This window comes from Schistocerca piceifrons, chromosome 4, assembly GCF_021461385.2.
Source record: "Schistocerca piceifrons isolate TAMUIC-IGC-003096 chromosome 4, iqSchPice1.1, whole genome shotgun sequence".
NCBI lineage: Eukaryota > Metazoa > Arthropoda > Insecta > Orthoptera > Acrididae > Schistocerca > Schistocerca piceifrons.
The window spans coordinates 518,389,194-518,407,695 of record NC_060141.1 but is presented as its reverse complement, the minus strand read 5'-3'; the positions used below and the strand labels follow the sequence as shown (position 1 = coordinate 518,407,695).

The following is an 18,502-nucleotide window of genomic DNA, read 5'->3' as shown; positions in this document are numbered from 1 at the left end:
AAAAAAAAAAAAACGAGCAGGTCACTAGTTTACTTGTGTGTCCAGTGTTTGTGGTGCGGGTCTGTCTGTGGTGCAAGCCCCTATGCTGCAGCCTACTTAGCCTGCAGACCCGTGTTGAGCAGTAAGCTGCCAGCCTCTGGTATCTGTGTGTGTGTGTGTCGCGCAGCGCGAGGAGGAGCTGCGGCAGCGCGAGGCGCTGATCCGGGAGGTTCGCGCGCTGCAGCAGGTGCGCGCCGCCTGCGCACGCGCAGAAGCCGAGGAGCGACGCCGCGACGACGCCACCACCGCAGGCCTGGGCCTGCTCTGCGAGATGTCCATCGCGGAGGTCAGTCTGCCCAGCGTTACAGCGATCACACCAACTTAACTGCAAGCAAATACTTCTCGTAAACTCTGGAGTGGCTAAACTACTCATACGTGATACGTGTCTCACGCATATGCTCAATACCGACACATTTTCACACAGCCTCAGGCGAGGAATTCGCCATCAGCTATTGAGAAGCGTTACTCTCGTAAATCAGACATTGAATAAACCGTCTTATACGCTATGTTATCTTCCTTTCCTATACAGGGGGTGGACAAAATAATATGAACACCATGCAATAGAGTACATCTTGTTGCAAGTTGGCATCACTGCATACGCGGAAATACTGCAAGGTGGCTGCAGTAAAGAGTTGACACGCCAAATCTTGGAGGTTATCTTTCAGTGTATAATAAGGGGAGTTCTCATGATGTAACAGACTTGAAGCCGACGTCTGCAATGTTACGAGGGTCACTCCAAAAGAAATGCACACTATTTTTTAATCCATCTTCTATTCTACATATTTGAAAGTTTTACAGTGTGTAGATACAACCTTTAGGAACAATATTTTCATTTCTCCACATAATTTCCATCCCTCTCAACTGCCTTACGCCATCTTGGAACCAGCGTCTGTTTACCCACATGGTTAAAATTCTGGGCCAACCTGTCTGGCAGCGTGCACAAGGAAGTCATCATCTTCAAACCTTGTTCCACGAACACAGTCTTTCACTTTCCTAAACAGATGATAGTCACATGGAGCCAGGTCAGGACTGTAAGGCGAGTGTTTCAGAGTTGCCCATCCGAGTTTTGTGATCGCTTCCACGGTTTTTTGACTCACACGTGGCCGTGCATTGTCGTGCAACAGTAAAACATCCTGCTTTTGCCGATGTGGTCGAACACGACTCAATCGAGCTTGAAGTTTCTTCAGTGTCGTCACATATGCATCAGAATTTATGGTGGTTCCACCTGGGATGATGTCCACTCCATTGATTCCCTCTTCGTCTCTGGTGAAAAATGATGGAGCCATGTTTTATCACGTATCACAATTCTTCCAAGTAATTCATCTCCACCGTTCTCGTACTGTTCCAAAAGTTCGCTACATACCGTTTTTCTTGTTTCTTTGTGAGCCACTGTCAATATCCTGGGAACCCACCTGGCACAAACCTTTTTTAGCGCCAACACTTCCAGTATTCTGCAAACACTTCCTTCCCCCATCGCAACGTAGCTTGACAATTCGTTCACTGTGATGCGTCTGTCAGCAGTCACCAATTCGTTAACGCTCTGCACATTGTCTGGAGTGTGTGCAGTACGAGGCCCGCTGCTGCAAGAACAATCCTCAATATTGCCGTGCCCGCTTTCATCACATAACCTGCTTGCCCACCCACTAACTGTACTGCGATCGACAGCAGCATCTCCAATCACATTTTTCAATCCCTTGTGGATGTTTCCCACTGTCTGGTTTTCACAGCACAGGAATTCTATGACAGCACGTTGCTTCTGACGAACGTCAATTATAGCAGCCATCTTGAAGACATGCTGTGACGGCGCCACTCACTGGAACAGGTTGAACTAAGTTTGAAAACAAGCGGGAAGAATGTATCTACCCACTGTAAAACTTTCACACATGCAGAATGAAAACTGTATTTTTACAAAAATAGTGTGCATTTCTTTTGGAGTGACCCTCGTAGTATGGCCTAACATTAGCTTCTGGTGGAAGTGTATTGATTACAAAAATGCCAGCTTGCTTCATTTACATGTGTACTAGTCGTGCTGATTGTAGTGTAAAGTGTAAAGGAATCAAATTTCACTCGTAAGTGGACTCGTTCAAGCGATATTTTCCTTCATATACATGAATTTTAGCTGTGCTGGTTACTTTTGTTGTAGTGGTTTTATTTCTGTAATTAGACTTTAAATTTCCTATCAGTACAACTCGAAGAGCTCTGTGAGTGAGCGCTGTGAGAAGGGAAATACTGCAAACCGTCCAGACATAGCAAAATATATTCTCATCATTTTCGGGAGGAGTTCAAAGACGGAATATCAGTTTCCTCATTCCATATGAAGGAAAATGCTGTATTACGAAAGCAGCCCAGAACTGTGTAACAAAAAGACAGTTACATAAACAAGCCGCAATGCGTCGTATTAAGGGATGAAATATGCCTTTAAGACCAGAAAAACGTCTAAAAATGCCTTCCTGACACTGCGCTATCTGCGAAAACACAGTGATATTTACTACGATGGTAATCCCAAAAGTAAGGTCTCCTATTTTTTAATAAGTACAGAACTCTGTTTGTGTGGCAGTTGGTCACACTGTCATAAAGAGTGCTTCACGCGCTGTGTGTAAACATCGCCAATTGACGGAAGTGTATGGTGAGTCGTGCATGGATGTCAAAAATGTTCGCAAGTGGTGTAGAGAGTTTGCAGCTGGTCGGACCGAAATTCACGACGAACAAAGGAGCGGGAGACCGTCAATTTCTGAGGAAACAATGTTCAAGGTTGAGCAAAGCAAGCGTGAAGATCGGCGGATCACCCTGGATGATCTCTGCACGTTGGTTCCTGAGGTTTCCCGAAGTATCGCTCACAGAATTTTAACGGACACATTGAACTACCGGAAGGTGTGGGCAAGATGGGTGCCACGCATGCTGACTGAGGACCACATGCGACAACGAGTTCTTCATCTACATCTACATACATACTCCGCAATCCACCATACGGTGCGTGGCGGAGGGTACCTCGTACCACAACTAGCATTTTCTTTTCCTGTTCCACTCACAAACAGAACGAGGGAAAAATGACTGCCTATATCCCTCTGTACGACCCCTAATCTCTCTTATCTTATCTTTGTGGTCTTTCCGCGAAATATAAGTTGGCGGCAGTAAAATTGTACGGCAGTCAACCTCAAATGCTGGTTCTCTAATTTTCCTCAGTAGCGATTCACGAAAAGAACGCCTCCTTTCCTCTAGAGACTCCCACCCGAGTTCCTGAAGCAGTTCAGTAACACTCGAGTGATGATCAAACCTTCCAGTAACAAATCTAGCAGCCCGCCTCTGAATTGCTTCTATGTCCTCCCTCAATCCGACCTGATAGGGATCCCAAACGCTCGAGCAGTACTCAAGAATATGTCGTATTAGTGTTTTATAACCGGTCTCCTTTACAGATGAACCACATCTTCCCAAAATTCTACCAATGAACCGAAGACGACTATCTGCCTTCCCCACAACTGCCATTACATGCTTGTCCCACTTCATATCGCTCTACAATGTTATGCCCAAATATTTAATCGACGTGACTGTGCAAGCGCTACACTACTAATGGAGTATTCAAACATTACGGGATTCTTTTTCCTATTCATCTGCATTAATTTACATTTATCTATATTTAGAGTTAGCAGCCATTCTTTACACCAATCACAAATCCTGTCCAAGTCATCTTGTATCCTCCGACAGTCACTCAACGACGACACCTTCCCGTACACCACAGCATCATCAGCAAACAGCCGCACATTGCTATCCACCCTATCCAAAAGATCATTTATGTAGATAGAAAACAACAGCAGTCCTACCACACTTCCCTGGGGCACTCCAGATGATACCCTCACCTCCGATGAACACTCACCATCGAGGGCAACGTACTGGGTTCTATTGCTTCCCGCGCATTTCTTCACAGCCTTGCAGCCGAACAGGACAACTTTCTGGACTTAACTGTCACGGGTGACGAAACCTGGGCATACCACTTTACACCTGAGACCAAACAACAATCACGCCAGTTCATAACTTTCTGAACAGCATGGCAGCGAGCTGGTATGACATGGGCATACAAAAACTGCCAGAGCGTCTAGAAAAATGCATCGATAGGAATGGAGATTATGTTGAGAAATAGCTAAATGCTCAAGCTGTAAACTGATGTAAACCATTGTGCAAATAAACAAGTCTATGTACTTATAAAAAATAGGAGACTTACTTTTGGGATTACCCTCGTATTTAATTCCACTCTTGCTTGGGCGTAACAGGAATCAATAACTAGAAACAATTGTAAACAGTAGTCTGCAGCATTTCGGGTCTACTAAAATGACGGCGTCGGCTTCAGAGTAATGTACAGCGGTAATCTGTAGCCCCATCGTCCCTTATTACTGCTCCATTGTTAAACACTTTGTTCTGCGATCGTTAACACAAGCGATCAGTGAAATGTGTGATCTCTTCAGGCTTGCAAAAAGGGGAAAACGTTGGTGCGCGATTAGCGGGAGCATCTGCGACGAAAACAGTTGAGTTGTTTAACGGTAAACGACAGCATACCCAAAAGATGGTAGAACATCATCGGCGAAAAGGAACTGTGGACGAAAGCTGAAGTTACCTGACAGAGACCGGCGAGGGTTAAAAAGGATTGTGTGCACACAACATATAACTACGGTGACAAAAGTGACTGCGGAATATGTCACTCACTTGAGTAATACTGTTTCAACAAAAACAGTGCGGCGGAACCATCACAAGGCTAACATACATGGGAGGTATGCAATTACGATACTCTTAATAAGGAAACCAACGCAAAACTGCGAAAGAAGTGGAGCCTCAATCATAAGTCCTGGATATTTGATGACTGGAAGGATATGCTTTGTTCCAATAAATCATCATTTACGTTGTTTTCTACAAACGGTCAGATTATGTATGGAGAACACCAAAAGAAGCCTACGATCCGGCCTGCCTGCTTCCTACAGTCAAGCATGGAGGATATTCCGTTATGATTTTGGCGGCTATATCGTGGTGTACCGCTCGTACTATATTTACCCTCATTGGCTGAATTACTGCGAATGAATGTCTGAACATCCTCGACAATTAAGTGCTTAATTTGACTAGCATAGTGTTGCCAAACACTGCCATATTCCGAGACGATAGTGCAACGTACACATAGCCAAGAAGGTTAGAAGTGATTTTTGGAGCATCAGAATATCATCAGACATATTCCCTGGTCAACAAAATTGCCAGACCTCAGCATCATTGAACCGTTGTGGGTGTTTTAGAGCAGAGAGTCGGGAGCAGATTTCCAGCTCCAGCATCACTGAAGGAATTGCCGAATGTTTTGGTACAAGAATGGCAGAACATTCCGTTGGAAACTATTCAGACGCTCTACGAGTCTATTCCGCGAAGAACTGCAGCTGTCCTCAAAGCCAATGATTTCCCAAAGCCTTATTAATAATAAAAAAAAAGAATTGTGTACATGTCAGGTGTTCATTTTGTCAATCCCCTGTAAGAGTAACTTCGGATTAAACGAGGTATCAACAATAGTTAGCCACAGACGAGGATGATTTCTGCGACCGGCGAGAGACATTGAGCAGCTCCCCGAATATTTTTGATGAATCTGGCCTGCTGCTCCCAGACCCGTTGTTTTCCACTGAAGTACAGGCCCTTGCCGTTGGATCCAGTGTTTTAGATCTTGCCGGAGGCCAGGTTCCTTAGTGTGTCGTGTAAAGCGGCAGCTTTTCGTAATTTATCGGTGGACCCAGGACGGCGGTGTGCGCTACACGGACTTCAGTAGTTGCGACTGTATGTCGCCGAATATACGTTGTACTGTGCGACATTTTTACACACTGTTTTATTGTAGTACATTTTTGGGTTCTGAAACTCGTTCACGCGGTCGACAGGATGTTAGCTTGGACCATAGTAAGAAGAAAATTGTGGGAGTCGCCAGCCATTTGTACGCTATGTACTCATATATTTCTCGAAAGAAAATGAGTCAAAAAATGGATTTCCGGAAGGCAACATTCCAGACTTATGGATATGATGCAGTCGTGGACATTCCTCTGAGAAACGTGAAGGTTCGATTGCTAGGAAGAAGGCGTACTTGATCCTCTGTAAAGTCCGGTAATTCATAATAGCTGCAAAATAAAAGACGTAACACTGACGTGTGCAATATAATATTGAACATAGTACAAGCAACTATTTACTGACGTTCACTATGTTGTCGCTTTGTACAACGTACTTCTCCTCCCCTTTTCCACTTCTTTCAGAGACCTGCATCTTTCTGAGCTCTTGTTTTAAACATGATTTTAAATTTTATAGCATAGATTTTATTGCACTTTACTCCTCGGTTGGAATAGCGTCTATAAATGTTTCAACCACTTCTATGTATGCTCTATTTTTTACATCCATGTCCCTAAAATGTTCATTTGTCAATGTCCCCAAACAAGACACTTTGCGGTACAATTGTATAAGTTTTTCAATGATCTCATTGGCTCACTCCTTCACTAAAACTTCCTAATACCTGAAAACAACAAGAAAACTCACGAACTTTCTGGCTGAAGGCCGTCACAGAAATTCACTCGTGCGTGCCCAACTGATGACGCAGGATCACCAGTTTCGAGAACTGGAGGTAACGGCCTGCAGATCGTGTCTCCACCAACGCACGAGTATTCCCTGTAGGTTTTCCAGAGTCCGTCAAAAATATCGATGTCCCGCCGCTAATATTTGCTCGTGTGTGGCTAACTAATGTGAAATACAATGTAAGACAGAAAAAGACGACGCACAGCTAAGGAGTTATTCGAATGGGATGGAAATCAGTGTACGGAGAAACAAATGATTACAATATCAGAAAAACTGGATGATTTATTCAAAAGAAAGAGCGTCACAAATTGAGCGAATCAGTAACATGTTGGTCCACCTCTGGCCCTTATGCAAGCAGTTATTCGGTTTGGCGTTATTGATAGAGTTGTTGAACCCTCCTGAGGGGTATCTCGCCGTATTCTGTCCGATTGGCACGTTAGATCGTGAAAATCCCGAGCTGGTTGGATGATCCTGCCCAAGGTGTTCCAAATGCTCTTAATTGAGGAGAGATCTGGCGACATTGCTGGCCAAGGTACTGTTTGGCAAGCACGAATACAAGCAGCAGAAACTCTCGCCATGTGCGGACGGGTATTGTCTTGCTGAAATGTAAGACCAGGAGGCTTGCCATGAAGGGCAACAAAGCAGAGTGTAGAATATCGTCGACATATCACTGTGCTATAATGGTGTCGTGGGTGACAACCAAAGTGATCCTGCTATGAAAAGAATTGGTATTCCATCTCTGTCCAGGGCGTCTCCAAACACGTCTTCAGCCTGGAATTTCATTGACTGGAGTACAATTGTTTTCAGTACTGAATCCTACTTGGAGCTGAGCCCCAATGACCAGCGAAGACGTGTTGAAGATGCCGAGGACAGTGGTGAGATACCAACCAGACTGTCACCTGCCATACAGCATGACCACCGGGAATGATGTTCTGGGCTGCTATTTCTTTTCCCAGCCGGATCCCTTTGGCTGTCAACCGTGACACCCTTGCAGCACAGTGATACATCACCGGCGCGAGTTTCTACTACTTGTTTTTTGTGCTTGCCAAACCCTACCTTGGCCAGCAATCTCGCCAGATCTCTCCCAATTGAAAACGGGAATGATGTTCTGGGCTGCTATTTCCTTTCACAGCAGGATCCCTTTGGCTGTCAAGCGCGGCACCCTTGCAGCACAGTGATACATTGATGGCGCGAGTTTCTACTGCTTGTTTTTTGTGCTTGCCAAACCCACACCTTGGCCAGCAAGATCGCCAGATCTCTCCCAATTGCAGATGTTTGGAGCATAATGGGCAGATCCTTCCAAGCAGTCGGGAGTTTGATGATCTAATGCGCTAACTGGACAGAATTTACACAATATCAATCAATGCCCAACCGAACAACTGCTTGCATAAGGGCCTAAGGTGAACTGACTTGCTCAATTTGTGAAGCTCTTTCTCTTAAATAAATTGGGCAGAATTTTTGAAACTGTGATGAGTTGCTTGTCTTTATACGTACACCCCATGTTCAGATTCCCATCCCATTCGGATATTTCCTTCGTGGTGCTTTTTTTTACGTAATTTTGATACTTGTCAGTCGAAACCGGTCTAGCTAGGGAAGATTTTAAACGAGTGTTTCACTAAAATTAACTGAACTGTTTCTAGCTACTTAAGTGTAGACACCAGGGTGTTCACTAGAGATATTCCAAAGTGTTATTATTGCTTTAAATTTAAATTGGGTAGTATGCTTGCGGATCTCCTGCTGAGAACTTGGGACCCGTAGCACGTGCTACTCGTGCTGTGTGGGTAAACCGTGTCCAGAGTGGAGAAGCAAAGAGAAAGTACACTGATAGTAGGTAGCCACTTTTCTAGAAGGAATGCAATAGTAACAGCCAACGGCTGATCTCCGTGTGTTGGGCCGACAGCTGCGTGAGCGGCTGCAGCTGCTGCGTGAAGAACTGGAGGAGGAGCTGCAGCTGCGGCAGCGGCGGGCGAGAGAGCAGCGACACGACCACGACGCCCTGCTGCAGCACACGCAGCGCTTCGTGCAGCAGCGCCGCTCCGAGTTGAGGTACGTTCGGTCAGCTGGGATGCATGTGTACGTTCCTTCTGTCCATATTAGTGCCTTAAAACTATCGACATTAAATATTTCACTTCCGGGCGTGCGTGTCCGAAGCTCGTGGTCGTGCGGTAGCGTTCTCGCTTCCCGCGCCCTGGTTCCCGGGTTCGATTCCCGGCGGGGTCAGGGATTTTCTCTGCCTCGTGATGACTGAGTGTTGTGTGATGTCCTTAGGTTACTTAGGTTTAAGTAGTTCTAAGTTCTAGAGGACTGATGACCATAGATGTTAAGTGCCATAGTGATCAGAGCCATTTGAACCATTTTGAACTTCTGGGCGTGTCTGACAGGCACCAAAAACTTCTCTATGACTGACAGACAGCAGGACACCCACGGGCACAGGTTGGCAGAGGTGCGCAAATGGCTAACGCACGGGCAGTGAAGCAGATGAGACGCAGCCTCTGTGACAGCTGTGCACCGGCCGAGTACATAAAGGCAGGGTTGGCCATGTGGTGGGCACATGCGCAGAATGCACGTAACAAAGCCAGCTGGCAGGTAGATGTCTGCAAGCTAGTTGAAGAGCGCCCGGCAGTTCTCGCATCGTTTGAGGCAGCGTTGGAACGGCGTAATGTAGACCAGGGGTCTCCAAACTGCGGCCCGCAGGCCGAAACCGGACCGCGAGAGCCGGCAAACCGGTCCACGTTAGCTGGCCGGACACTCCGGTATCCGGCCCGCCAAATATCTGAGGTGGTACCTACACTGCCAACAATTGAGTTTCGAGGCCTATCGCGACCAATACACCGCGACATTGGCTCTGCTACTCGCTACAAGACTGCATAACTAAACTTACTGTTGCGCCACTTGAAATAACAATGCGTTGGCATACTCTACCTCTGTTACGTCTTGCAGTAACAGTGTTGCTAATAATGATTTTGAGATTTTGTAAACTTTGCAGGACGCTTTTGTGAAGAATGTGCAGTGACATACTTTTTTGTCGGTGAAATTCGTCAGAATAAAATACGCCAGAATTTCGGTCAGGTACGTCCACCAATCAGAATTATGTAATTAAATAAAAATCGTAGTTCGTTTCAGTGCTAGCTATTCTCACAACCTTAGATTTTTGCGATTGCATCTTTCCTTTAGCCTTACATTACGGTGATCGTGAAGTGCTACGGTGCTTTAATCCCACTAGGTAGATCTTGGCCCTTATGACTTCTCGGAGGAGTCAATGTGGCCCGCGGACTACAAAGTTTGGAGACCCCTGATGTAGACTGTAGAGTATGCGAAAGCAGCAGTATGCCGCAGGTAACTGTAGGAGCGAAGCTTTCCTAGTCCTTTCGCTGCTAACAGAAGTGCTCTCTCCATTTTCTGCTGAGCGCGGATTTGTTGTGGCTTTACCGCTCGTCAAATGCTGATATCGATGCTGAGGGGCGGCGTTCTGTTCGCTATGGAATACTTATCATCCGACGGTTTAAAAAAAAAAATAAAAATAAAAATTACTGAAAAAAAGTCGATTTTACGCACCTTACGTCTGATATCTTCGCTCAATAAAGGACTGAATTTCCTTTCGTTATCTCTCATAGTTACAGTGCTGCATGAAATTAAGTAAAACATTGCACGCTATTTTAAAGAGTTTGCAGAGGTAAAAATCCGTTGAGTGAAGTTTGTGTATGGTTGATTTTAACTCATACGTTGCAATGAATGACTCTACGTAAGGTATCGAAATTTTATTTAAAACTGGGAGCAGAACGCTATCTCATTTTGTTCTCGAGTTATTGACTTTTATATCCGACTCGCCCATTTCGTCCCTGCGACTCGTAAATTATGTGGTCATAGCAACTGTCACATTTCATAAACGGTTCAAGATACTGAAACGAGGTTTTTTGCAATGATAGCACGGAGAGAGGCACATATGTCGTATGAAAAATACTCCACACTTCTTTTATTCTTCAAGAGATGGAAGTAACTCGTCCGCAAGAGTGAGAAGTCAGCAGCTGAGGACGCATGCAGATGTCAATAGCACTCTGGGAAAACACAAGCAGCGCACGTATACACTCACACAGCATCGGGAGAACGGCATAGCAAGCCGTGTGTACACGTCCGCAGCAGCGAAAGGGCTAGTGACTGCAAAAACGCACAAGTCATTCCCGTTTAGAAGAAGGGTACACACAATTAAAGGCTTATATCATTTTCAGTTTGCTCTAGAATTTTAAATCAAGTTATATGGTCGCGTATAACGGTCTTTCTAGAGGCCGAAAATCTCCTTTGTAGGAATCAACATGGTTTCTGCGGACAGAGATTTTATGAAACCCAACTCGTTCTGGTCAACCGTGAGATTGAGAAGGAGCTATATACCGATACCCACATTGGTGCCATGTTCCTTGACGACCGGAAGATGTTCGGTATTGTTCCGCACTATCGCCCAATGTACAAAATACGAGTGGGCAGAGCAGCGGACCAGGTTTGTGACTAGACTGAAGAGGTCCTACGAAATAGACTACAGCATGTAAACTCTTACGGAGAGAAACCTTCAGTCGTAAATGTAACTTCAGAGATACCACAATAGAGAGCTGTTGGACTAATTATTTTGACATTAGCCTATGTGTAAAGGACGTAGCGAATAACGTTGAAAGCTCCATCAGATTCTGTGCATGTGATGCAATTGTATATGAAGAAGTTGACCGCCAGAAAATTGTAGCGAACTGCAGGAAGACCTGCGAGTATCGACGCTAGGTGGAGAGAATTGCTGTTTACTCTTTGCATAAACAAATGTAATGTATTTCGCACTAGTATGCAATGATGCCCATTATCGTGTGATGACACAATTGCAGAACAATCACTGGAAGCAGTCACATCTGTAAAGTATCCGGAAGTATGCGTATGGAGCAGTTTAAAGTGGAATGACTACATAAAAGTAACTGCAGAAAAGACAGAAGCCCGATTGAGATTCGTTTTAAGAATCCTTAGCAAGTGTAGACCTCCCACAAAAGAGACAGTTTACAAAACCATCGTTCAACCGATGCTTTAATATTTCTCGCCGTTCTGGGACGTGTGCCATGTAGAATTAATTGTAGATGAAATAGAGAAGATGCAAAGGAGAGCAACGTACCTCGTCACAGGTCTGTATCAGCCGCGAAAACATCACGGAGACGCTCATGCAAGTCCAGTGGCACACACTACAACAGAGGTGATCTGCATCATACTGTAGCGTACTGTTAGGAGTCCAAGAACATACTTTCGCAGAAAGGTCAATCGATATATTGCTTCCTCCTATGCATATCCAGTGAAAATATCGAGAAGGTAAAATTAGAGAGAATAGAGCACACGGAGGTGTACTAACAATCGTTCTGCCCGTGCACTGGGACAGAATCACGAAAAGAAAGGCAGAGGAGGGGGGGGGGGGGGGGTGGGGGTGGGGGGGGTGGGGGGGGGAAGGGTGCGGTATGACAGTGCTCAGTGGTTCAGTGCTGCAAGAAGTACCTTCCACCATGGATGCACATTTATTAAATGAACTGTTACATTCTTCATTGTTAATTCAGCCGCAGCTGACAAGAAGCTCTCATTCAGTGGGTCTTATTTCTAATAACTTTATTATTTGTCCAGAATGAGATTTTCACTCTGCAGCAGAGTGTGCACTGATATGAAACTTCCTGGCAGATTTAAACTGTGTGCCGGACCGAGACTCGAACTCGGGACCTTTGCCTTTTGCAGGCAAGTGCTCTACCAACTGAGCTACCCATGCACATTTGTGTTCCCAAGCATATTTTAAAGTCGAAAATAATAATGTTTCTGGAAGGAAAGAATCACATATGATACCTTGCAAATATAACTGATATGGCTGAGAGATGCTTAATTTCTCTATAATATTGAAACGCGTCTGATGATGTACCTCACTGACAAAAAACAAAGAGACAGTTATATGTATCATCTTGTCAGATAGGTGACTGGGTCAAAGAAATTTTATCTAATAGAAACTGGTACCATATATTTGAGGGCAGAAGTTCAACAGAAACAAAACTTCCTGTGGCTGTGCACTAACGAGCAAAATAGAAGCACTAGTATTTTCAGTATAAATGACGACAGGTCGGAAATGGGCCAGAGCATTCCCTGGCAGTGCTGTCGCAAAAACGTAAGATCGTCAATGAACTACTGTAGAGAAACAATCTCACTTAGTGTAAATGGTGGCAGCTCTCTTCAGCCACAGGTGAGTCCAAGATAATGGCGATTGCAGAGAAGCAGAACTCAATACTATCGGATTGCAAGGTTAGTGGTACAGGTCTGAAACCTATATATTGTTTAAATATCCAAGAGTGACAATAAGATGTGAAATTAAATACGACGAACTTGTGAAACAAGCAGTAAGGTGAAATGCATGGCAGACTTAGATTTGTTGAAAGGGTTCCGAGAAAATGGAGTGCATTTGTAAAGGAAGTAGTCTACAAGATGCCAGTGCAGCCAGTTCTAAAATACTGCTCCAATGTTTGGAGTCCTTATCAGGCAGACGTGACACCAGACATCGAGGGAATTGAGAGGTACGTTGCTAGGATTGTAATGGGTTCATATAGCATAAAGTAAAACAGAGATGCTGAGCGAACATAAAAGGAAAACTTGGTAGAAAGGCGAGATGAAATCTTGTGGGGTAAATTTTCAGATAACTGGTATTCGACCAAGATTGCGCCACAATTTTCCCGCCATCGTGGTATACTTTGCATAAATATCATAATAATAAGGTAATGGAGGATAGAACACTTCTCATACCGAGCCACACAGTCATTCGCCCCTCGCTCAATGCTGATGCTGATACGCAGTATCCTCTGCCACGCACTGCACCATGCTTGAGGAACATGTATGCAGATTTACCTCTACAGTGGAACTCAACCATCTGCCTACAGAGGATGTGTATTAGAGCATATGGTAACTCAAGAAAAGAATTACCCTGTGATACTGCCAACAATGCCAGAGAATAACATGCAGTATATATACAGTCGCTTTGCTGTCAATGCACAGGCTCTTGTAAATTTTGCCATAGGCATCCTCAAAGAGGAACTCATTGTAGAATTCTCATACAGTTCTAGAATTGAGAAGATAACCATCAATTCTCTGGTATATAATAAGTTTTGTGTGTCACCTATAACATTTAGTCCTTGCGGCATGAGTTTTACTGAAACTGACCAATTCATTTACAAAAAAGCAGTAATTTCACAGCCTCCCCCCCCCCCCCCCCATAAATTTCTGCAGACACTCACACCGTTTGCATTGCTTGAGCAGATATTAACAGTCTGTACACAGATTTCCATAATAACACTGTAAGAAGTTCATGTGTTAGTTTTAATAATATGTAAAATACTGTAGATAATCTGCAGTCAAATCACTTATGTTATCCAATGAAGTGTGGATTGTGGTGCACGTTAGACAGATAATTTTGAAGCTGGATCATTAACATATGACATTGCCTGCTGTGTATTCCCATGTGTCAAAATGTAAAAGCACTTTTGCAAAACTTTGTTGGTAAATTCTGCTAAAGTATCAACAGATTACTGGAGTACATGTAATACTTGACTGTCTCACTAGCAGTATGTGCTGAATGAATAAATTTCAGTCCCCTTTGTTCTCTCATAATGGTGTATCACAGAGTAGAATAGAGTAGAGTAGAGTAGAATAGAATCTTTATTGTCACATGACATGAAATATACAGTCATTTGATTGAAACATTGGTGACTCATCAATGAAAATTCTGTGCCTACCTTAGTATACGTAAAACAAGATACGAGATACGTTGAAATAAAGCATATGGGTGCTCCCGGAAGCACATTACAATATAAAAAGATAATTACTTGTTAGATTTCTTCCTTTTTCTTAAAATTTCCACAGTGGTTTGAAATCATTCTTTTAAAGTATTTTTGTTTCTGTAATTTATAAGTATGGACATACTTCAAAGACCACATACTTTCATAAAAGTAGTATATATGTTTACATCTAGATATTTAGATACATAGTTCACATGATACACTGTTTATAAGTATGGACACATATAAAAAGAACATAGACCTCTATTAAAAGGGAACAGAAGCGTACACACAGAACGCAATGTTGAAAAAACAGGAAAGCAAAGCAAATGTAATATCTCCTACTTGTCTTCCTCGTTTATAAAATCATCCACACTGTGGTAACATTTGCTTTTTAAATATTTTTCAATGTTTGCGCAGGTGAATTCTGGCTTTCAGTCCTTCAACTCTGAACAGATTTATTGGTAAGCTTCAAAGCCATGTAATATGGGGTATCTTCAAATAATGTTAGTCTATGGCAAGGTAACATGTAATCTTGTTTGCGCCTTGTTTCATATATATGAGTAAATGAATTTCCCACAAAAAGATGTAGGTTTTTTAACCGAATAGATTTTTGTGAGGAATAAGATTTAGTATCTATATCTACTTCCGTAATTTTAGTCATGTACATACATTAATACACTCTAAGCCTAAGAAAAATTTCCGCACTATGAAAGAATTATCTGGGCAAACAAATTATTTCAGTTTCAGAAGAAATGGATGATTTATTAAAGAGAAAGAGCTTCATAAATTGTCCAAATCTGGCAGTTGACATCGAATGATTCAGTTGGTGGATGTCCTCTTGATGGATATCGTGCCAAATTCTGTCCATTGGTGTGTTAGAACGTCAGAATCCCGAGACGGTTGGAGAGCCCTCACCATGTGTGGATGGGCATTATCTTACTGAAATGTAAGCCCAGGGTGGCCTGACATGAACAGCAATATAGGGGAGAGAATTATTGATGTACCGCTGTGCTGTAAGGGTGCCATGGATGAAAACCAAAGGGGTCCTGCTATGAAAAGAAATGAAGCCTTAGGCCATCATTCCTTATTGTCGGGCCTTATGGGAGGAACGGTCTAGCTGGAATCACACCTCTGCCTGGGGGTCTCCAGACAACACATCTCTGCTGGTGATCAGAGCTTAGTTCAAAGCAGGACTCACCACTGAAGTCGATGAGATTCCAGGCCAAAGAAGTGTCTGAAGATGCCCCAGACAGTGGTGGAATACCAGTCTGACTATCACCCACCATACAGCCCAGCAACAGGAGTGATGGTCTGGAGCACCATTTGTTTTCATAGCAGGACTCCTCGGGTTGCCCCTACAGCACAGTGGTATGTCAATGATATTTTATGCCCCGATTTGTTGACCTTCATGGCAAGCCATTGTGTGCTTACATTTCAGCAAGATAATTCCTGTCCACACATGGTGAGAGTTTCTACTGCTTGTCTTCATGATTGCCAAACCCTATGTTGGCCAGCAAAGTTGTCAGACATCTCCCCAATTAAGAAAGTTTGAAGCATTATGGGCAAGGTCTTCCAACGAACTCCACAGTTTGATGATCTAACAAGTCAACCGGACAGAATTTGGCATGATTTATCTCAGGACACCCAACAACTCTCTCAATCAGTGTCAAGCTGAATAACTACCTGCATAAGGACCAGAGGTGGACCAACACATTAGTGACTTGCTCAATTTGTGAAGTTCTTCTCTTGAATAAATCATCAAAGGTTTTTGAAGTTGTAATCATTTATTTATCTGTACATGTACATCACATCTACCGGTTTCTGTCCCATTCAGATAATTCCTTTATGATGCATCATTTGTTTTGTCGTAGAGTGTACTTATGAATGGTAAGCTATTTTGCACATATTGGTAATGTTTCATGAACCAAACTGTTAAAATTAGTTAAATGATGTGACTTTGTATAGATCCGTACCAAAACCACAGAAGCAGGAGCTGAAAGTTCCAGACACAGAAGAACTAGAAGCACTGAGGAAGAAACTAGCAGAGAAACGTGAGCTGCGAAAGAAAATGGAAGCTGCAGAGAAACTTAGCAGTACCACCTCATCCTCGGCACACAGTGCCGAAGAACAGAGTTGTTCTCAAATTGAAGAACAGAGTTATTCTCAAATTCAGCTGGAAGTAAATAGTGCTCATGCCTGAAATTTTTTTCAGCATCTTAGTCCTTTGTGACTGGCGATCACAAAAATATGGAGAAAGAATTATGCCGAATATTCCAACACATCACCTTTGTTCCGTTAAGGCTATACTCCTAAACAACATTTGTAATATTATCAAAATTGTGGTAACCATAGTCAGTGATTAAAGAGAAGTGGTATAATTTCATGTGCATTGACGTTTTTTTACATTAAACTTCTGGGGAAAGAAGTAATGTACCAACAGAACTGACACATACTTACAGGAGGGGCCTCTAAGTATAGTCGTGGAGTCCTCGGGACAAGTACATAGTGGTGCCTTCTTCCACTCCTCTACACTTGCCTCCACCTCACCCCACTCAGCAGAATGTCACCCACAAAATGTTTCTCATAGCCAACTGCTCTGCTCCACTCCACTCCCCCCCCCCCCCCCCCCCCACCTCACCACCCTCCCCCATCACCCCCACACAAACATACACACAAAGCCTGGCTACTCTCCTTCCACTTGAGTCTAAAGAGAAAATAGCAAGAAAATCTTTTTAAAAATTTGTCTTTGGTGAAGCAAAATATAATCTTAACATTTTTCCCAATTTATCCATACAACAAACAGCTATTCATACCTGCATTATTGCATATAACAAATGATTCACATTACCCAAGGTACATTTTTTTACACACGAAACCAAAAAGCTTCTTATGAGAACCTTTTTTACTAATAAGACACTTCTCTTACATTCAGTATAAAAAGATAAAAAAATAATTAAAAAGTGAATAATTTCACAGAAAGGGTGAAACAATATCAACACATCACTGTCAGACAAAACAAGAATGTACAATTAATTCCATAGAAATACATAAGTTTGCATATCCATGTAAAAATTTAAGCTGCTAAAGAATAGTGTATGTGTCTAGTGCTCTAAATTCTTTTCTTACTTAAATGAGTTCTTCTGAAGAATTTCTGTATGAGCAAAGTGGTACATTATTTTAGCAAAATCAATATTTTATGCTCTTTCATTTTCTACATAACTTACACATCTACATCTCCATCTATACTCTGCGAATTGCGGCAGGGGATACTTTTTACTGAAACATACATAACACTGTGTTCCTCTTTCATTCACGGATGGAGCATGAAAAAGTACGGTGTACTCACATTTTCTTGGCTCCTTAGTAGTCCAGTCAGCATGTAACTGCAAAATTTTGGCAATGTTTTCAGTTTTTTCTCTCCATAATTTATACCATTTCATCCTAAACAAAAATCACCAAGGCTTTTACTGCACAGTGTAAATTTTTTTGCAAAACTTCTGGTCAGTTGCACATTTACACCACTTATTTGCCAAGAGACAGAGCATCAAATGAATGGCAAAATTCTTAAAGTATCAAAAAACTGCAAACTTTACAGCAAGAGCTCTCCCCACTCCCCTTGCCCCCTCCCCCCCCCCCCCCCCCCCCCAACTAGCATCAGTGGGACACTCATTTATGCAGATTTTTCATGGTAAGTGCTTCTAAATGGCAACATTTAATGAATGCTAGAACACTTCCCTCCTCCTGATACAATGTCAATTATTACCAGCTACATCTATCTTTAAATCATGAAAATTACTAGGAATGTAAAAGCATGGAACAAAATACAGAACTAAACAGAAAAGTTAACACGTTGATCTCTTTGGGCCTTATGGTAAGCAAAAATTATGCATCAGCTTCTTCCTCCTCTTTTATGAGTTAGGGTTTCCCTGTCATTATAATCCCTCTCAGCATCCATTTCATTGAGATCAGACATGGATGATTTCTCATACACACGGCCAGAACAGTGTTTGCAGATGGCAGAATACCATACATGAGCTCTGTTTTTTGAAGGTATAAACATCTATGCTACATCC

At 43.0% G+C, this 18,502-nt stretch overlaps 1 protein-coding gene across 1 annotated transcript; it reads left to right on the top strand.

The window, feature by feature from the left end:
• Positions 1 to 279: 279 nt before the first annotated feature.
• Positions 280 to 16,812, top strand: LOC124796454. The gene is made up of 3 exons (XM_047260675.1): positions 280 to 325; positions 8,510 to 8,655; positions 16,395 to 16,812. The coding sequence occupies exons 1-3, from the start codon at positions 311 to 313 to the stop codon at positions 16,627 to 16,629; spliced, it is 396 nt and encodes a 131-aa protein (XP_047116631.1). The 5' UTR covers positions 280 to 310; the 3' UTR covers positions 16,630 to 16,812.
• Positions 16,813 to 18,502: the final 1,690 nt, after the last annotated feature.

What these genes read in the sequence shown, in the direction of transcription:
- LOC124796454 (XM_047260675.1), top strand. An exon ending in CAGCGCCGCTCCGAGTTGAG is followed by an intron (nt 8,656 to 16,394) that starts GTACGTTCGGTC and finishes GACTTTGTATAG; the next exon opens with ATCCGTACCAAAACCACAGA.